Raw genomic sequence first — 5,919 nt, 5'->3', positions numbered from 1 at the left:
ACGTGGTAGTTTGGTTGCCGGTAAGCATGGACAGGATACCTAGTGGTTTGTTTGTCAGGTAAGCATGAACAGAGGACGTGATAGTTTGGTTATCCAGTAAGCATGGACGGAAAAGGTGGTAGTTTAGTTGTCCGATAAGAGGTATTTACAGCTTTTAAAGTCACATATTAACAAAAATTGAAACACTCGTTTACTTCAATAGTACCTACCAGTTTCAAAGAAATCTGATTTCTGGTCCCATCACCAGGAGTCTTCATGATCACTCGTTTCCTCCACAAGTAGTTGACAAAAGTAAATTCCAATAGAGCAGCGAAGACAAAAGTAGTACAGGCACCCATCCACACGTCGATAGCCTTTACATACGATACCGGAGGCAAGTTACTCTGGATCCCAGAGCCTTTGGAAGAAATAGTCAGTAGTGTGGTCACTCCGAGTGTAATCCGAGCCGGGATAGCCTCAACGTCCAGCCAGAAGGATACCCAAGAGATCACCACAATAAGAATGGTAGGGAGATACGACTGGACAAGGTGGTAGCCGATTGATCTCTGCAGGTTGAATTCAGATTTTAAACAGCTGTATTCCCCTGTTTGGATAAAAGATAAAAACTGATGTTATGATTGCCCTCATGCGCAATATGTTTGTCTATGTAAGCTCAGCCTTAATTTGTTTCTCACTATAAGGCTAGAGTGTCATTTGTTTATTTATCGATACGAGTTTATGATAGCATTTCTTTGCTTGTGATTAAGAGACCAGGGTGCCATTGGTTTGTTTGTCGATTTGAGATCAGAATTATGTTTGTTTGTTTATCGGTAAAAGATCACAGTGTCATTTGTTGATTCATAGTTATAAAGTCAGGGTGTCGTTATTTTGTTTCTCTGTATGATGCCGTTCGTTTATGTATCGACATGAGACTAGAATACTGTTTGTTTGTAAGTCAGGGTGTCGTTATTATGTTTATTTGTATGATACCGTTCGTTTATGTATCGATATGAGACTAGAATACTGTTTGTTTGTTTGTAAGTCAGGGTGTCGTTATTATGTTTCTCTGTATGATACCGTTCGTTTATGTATCGACATGGGACTAGAATACTGTTTGTTTGTTTGTAAGTCAGGGTGTCGTTATTTTGTTTCTCTGTATGATGCCGTTCGTTTATGTATCGATATGGGACTAGAATACTGTTTGTTTGTTTGTAAGTCAGGGTGTCGTTATTTTGTTTCTCTGTATGATGCCGTTCGTTTATGTATCGAAATGGGACTAGAATACTGTTTGTTTGTAAGTCAGGGTGTCGTTATTTTGTTTCTCTGTATGATGCCGTTCGTTTATGTATCGTCATGGGACTAGAATACTGTTTTTCTGTTTGTCGACATAAAATTAGGGTGCGCTTTCATTATGTATCAGTTTAAGGACAGGATGGTGTTTTTATGGTTAGCATGAGATCGTTTGTCACGACAAACTAAGCATAAGTTTAGCTTTTGTTTCCCAGAATTCCTTTGTGGTATATTCGACTGTCTGCACTTTGCCCAATGCGAGTATCGAAATCCAATTTTTAACTTTACAAGCCCTAAGTTTTATTGCTGAGCCACCTGGATTACAGACGACAACAATAACTATGGTATTCATTATTCGTAGAGTGCACTGTTACAGAAAATTGGAAAGTAATTCAGATCATTTTACACTAGTAAGCTTATTAGAAAAATCATTAAAATTAATTACCTTTCGGAAACTACATTATGAACAAGTTTAAGAACCAAACTTGTTCTTTCGACTAACCTTAATTTCAAAATCAAAGTAATTTATAAAATTACCTTAAATGTTAGTTTGATTTAGATTGGCCTACATCTTCTGCGTACGATTAATTTCAGTTACATAAATTTGTATGATAAAATTAGTATATGCAGAGCATGTATTTACAAAGATTCCTCCAAACTTGTTCACTAGAACAGAAAGTAAACTCGAAACGTACAGACCTCGTATTTTATTTTTACTCTAATAAACAGATTAAGTTGAACCTTAGTAAGAACGTTATTTATACGATAAAAAAGTGACCAACTCTGAAACTATCGCTTGTGGTACTGGTTTTGTTTAGAGTTTTTACTGCCTTAAAACAGTTTTTATTACATTTGAATAGAAACCAACTTAAGAATTTCCTTATATTAAGATATGTCTTTCACACGAACAAACACAATTTTGTCAGCTTGTTTTCCATATTTATTGCTTATATCTGCATTATTTTTTCTTGTTTCTTATAGACCGTGTTTTATTTGTGTTTCCATTATTTTTTTGTTTCTTATAGACTGTGTTTTATATTTAGCAAGTGTGTCTTTGTTAAATTTGTGTTTCTTAATTCTATATAGAAGATTAATCGTACTTTACACGAACGATTTGTATTCGTTGACGCAAATGTGAGTTGTTTACCTCCTCATGCTACATGTTTGGCACCCACGTATTTGGTTGACGTTGAATTTCCGACCATTCAACAGTACAATGACCCCAAGGATAAATTTATGGCTTGAAGGAATTTGTCACATCCCTTTCGAGAAGATAAGATATTCGTATAGCTAGATAACTAAACGACACATGACCATAAAGGGAGTTTTCAATGTTCTTCCTGGAAGTGAAATAACTCCCACAGCAGAGCACTTGGGGGAAGAAAGGATTCCAAAATTACACCTTAAGTCTATTTGGAGAAATGCTTTCGCTATTGTCACAGAAGAGAAACTTCAGTATCGAAAAAGCCTCTGTGATGACGATGGGAATACCTTAAGTCTATTTGGAGAAATGCCTTCGCTATTGTCACAGAAGAGAAACTTCAGGATCGAAAAAGCCTTTGTGATGACGATGGGAATATCTTTAGCAAGATAATAAACAAAGATTTCGATTTAACAAAAAGTCAAACGTTGAAGATTCACAAGATCTTCCAGTCACACCTCAAAATCACACGGTTATTTTCATGAGAAAAATAACCAAACACAGTCTTTTTAGTTTATTTTCAGGTTCTCCTACCTCTACTAGCTCTTCACTCGGGCACTAGTTGGGCTTTATTCGGTCCTGGTTAGTGAAAGTGGGTTTTCTCAGAGTACTCCCGGTTCTCCCCCACACCAAAATTCTTGAGGCATTGGATCTATAGATCCCAGCGTTGGGGCTTGGATTTATTGATCCCTGCCAGGCACTGGTAAGGCCCGTTGTCGACTTATATTCTTCAACTTCATTTGTGCCTGCCAGGCTCATTTTTTTTAAACAACCCTGTAAAAATAAGCTCAATCAGCTTGTAAAAGCCTTACCCCGTGCTAATTTTTAATCATAAGCCTATTGCGGGGTGAATGAAAATTGCTCAATTTTCGAGCGCCCCTGGTGACTAATTATTACTCCTGAAAATTCTCCTCAAAATAACTGCCAGTTAGTTTAGTTTAGGTATCATAGCAATCCCATTCGAACTAGTTTCCCGATGCAGTTGCAACCGACTTTTGTAGATTTGATCTGGTTGAACATAGCTTTGTAAACCGACGTACACATAAAGTAAACTTCTGTGGAAAGATGTGTAGTCTATGACTAACGTAGTAGACCTACGCAGAAGCTTGTTACAAACAAAATTCTTTGTCTAGCAATAAATATAATTATGGTCATCAGATTGAGCACTGTTGACAATGGAAGTAGTTCAAAGGGCAGTATGAGGCCCGAATTATTGTTCGGAATTCCATATTTTATAAAACTACATATTTGAATGTTCTTGGTTTGAATCCGGTAACTGACAGAAAAGTTACTGTATTTTTTTTTTTCAGTTTCGACTTAACCAAAATACAGAAAAATTATTTTTCAGATATCATTTATATTGTCTGCAACACTACTGAAAAATGAATATCCTCTTCACTTGTTTGCTTGTTGTTTGTTCGGTTTGTAGCGCAGATTTAGCGTTGTAATTTAGCAATTACTATTGTCCCACCAGGTGACGTTTAATTAAATAACTTGTACACCAGCTTTCTGGTTCACATATTTTTGTATGTTTTCTAGATCAGTTCATAAAAATAGCAAGGAATATAATTCAAATTAATCTTGCAAAATCAGATATTCGGTTTCCTTCGGGAACATATTTCATTAAATTTATAACAACTTTAATTTTACTTCTCTTTACTTTTTTTTAATATTCTTCGAAGTTATTTCTAACTGTACAAAATATATATTTAATATTTATTTACATATATAAGATATGCTTTTGTAATTTAATAAATATAAAATATATATATATATATAGTGTTGAAATTTGTTTGTTTGTTTTTTGTGTTTAAAACTACACAAAGAACTATCTGCTCTGTGCCTACCACGGATATCGAACCTCCAATTTTAGCGTTTAAGCCCTCGAGGTTACGGCTGAGCCACTGGAGGAAATAGTGTTGATTAAAAGATGTTACGTTAATATCTACGTGTGTTTGGAATAATTATATTGCTTAGAAGAAAGGAAATACTTACAATGATTTATGAAATATTTAACTGATCTCGGGGACCGGCAGGCCTGGTGAGTAGGGTGTTCTACCCGCCATCTGCGGGTCGCGGGTTCGAATCCCCGTAACACCATAAAATGTTTGCCCTTTTAGCCGTGGGGCATTATAATGTACCAGTCAATCCCACTATTCGTTGGTAAAAGAGTAGCCCAAGAGTTGGCGGTGGGTGGTGATACTAGCTGCCTTTCCTCTAGTCTTACACTGGTAAATTAGTAACGGCTAGCGCAGATAACCCTCGTGTAGCTTTGCGCGAAATTCATAACAAACAAACAAACAAATCTCGGGCACGTTTAAGAAAATAATGACTTCAGAATTGAGTCGATTTTTCGATGGACAACGTTTTGCATTCTGGCTATTTCGTGAGTTCAATTCATACTTACGAAGCAGCAAACCATAACTTAAATATGAAAATCCTTATTTGGTTTGGTTCAGTATACAACCATAATCAGATTAGAGATTAAAGTAAAATATTCCAGAAAATAATGAATGTTAAAAAAAAACGAATCAGGAGATTTAATACGTACCTTCCTCCGTATGTGAAACTAACTTAAGACTGCTCTTTTATTTTCTACATAGAGTTCACAACAACGAACGGTTATCGCTAGGTGTAGGAAAACTAAATATCGCTTTTTCTTGTTTCAAAACCTATATCGATCAAAGCCCCACCACTAAATCAGAAAAAAAAAACTGCTAATTTTAAAGCAGTACCACAATTAAACTTGCAAAAGGGTTATAACAAATGTTAACGTATCTTCATATAAATACGATTTTTTTTCCGAAGTGACCGTTCAATTATAAACAAAAATTATCTTCATAATCCTAGCCACACCTGTTGTCAAATTCAATTGCTCTCTCACACACACACATCAGATGTTCGAAATTGTTCAATCGCTTGAGGAAACAAGAAAACATGTTTTTCATTACCACGATCAAATCACGTGTTAACCATGCGCAGAAGTTGACATAGCAACTTTCATAGAACAGACACACATCTTAATTAAATATGCCATAAGCAATTTGAGAAGGCAAAGACCTAATCTATTAACTTCCGATCATATGTGTTTGTTCATATTCTTTACATTTTACTATTTTTTGCAAAGACGTAGCTCACCTCTAAACTAATTTTGTCAAATAACATATTACGGATAACTCATATTCCAGTTTCCTATACAGTGAGTTACGACTTTTTTGGTCGTTTAAGACTTAAGATTGGTTTACAAGTTCGATGACGAGGAACCCACTTGAGACTAATAATGCTTGGAGACGGCTTGAATGGGTAATGAAGAAAAACTTTAATATAAGTTTAACATAACAACAAATGTACAAGGTTTTGTCATCATTAGGTGACATAGGACGGTTTTTTATTGTGTTCTGTGAATCTGGTTTCCACCATTGCAACTCAAGATACCATAGTATATCTAT

At 35.5% G+C, this 5,919-nt stretch overlaps 1 protein-coding gene across 2 annotated transcripts in view; it reads right to left on the bottom strand.

Moving 5' to 3' along the window:
* LOC106457749 (glycine receptor subunit alpha-2-like) overlaps positions 1 to 5,919 on the bottom strand; it is a 93,140-nt gene that overhangs the window by 8,736 nt on the left and 78,485 nt on the right. For both annotated transcript variants that reach the window (XM_022383770.1, XM_022383772.1), the window contains one exon: positions 210 to 583. In XM_022383770.1, coding sequence (XP_022239478.1) covers positions 210 to 583 — 374 coding nt within the window. The remainder of the gene's footprint in view (positions 1 to 209; positions 584 to 5,919) is intronic.

Source organism: Limulus polyphemus, unplaced genomic scaffold (genome assembly GCF_000517525.1).
Source record: "Limulus polyphemus unplaced genomic scaffold, Limulus_polyphemus-2.1.2 Scaffold369, whole genome shotgun sequence".
Classification (NCBI taxonomy): domain Eukaryota; kingdom Metazoa; phylum Arthropoda; class Merostomata; order Xiphosura; family Limulidae; genus Limulus; species Limulus polyphemus.
This window is presented reverse-complemented; position numbering and strand designations above follow the sequence as displayed.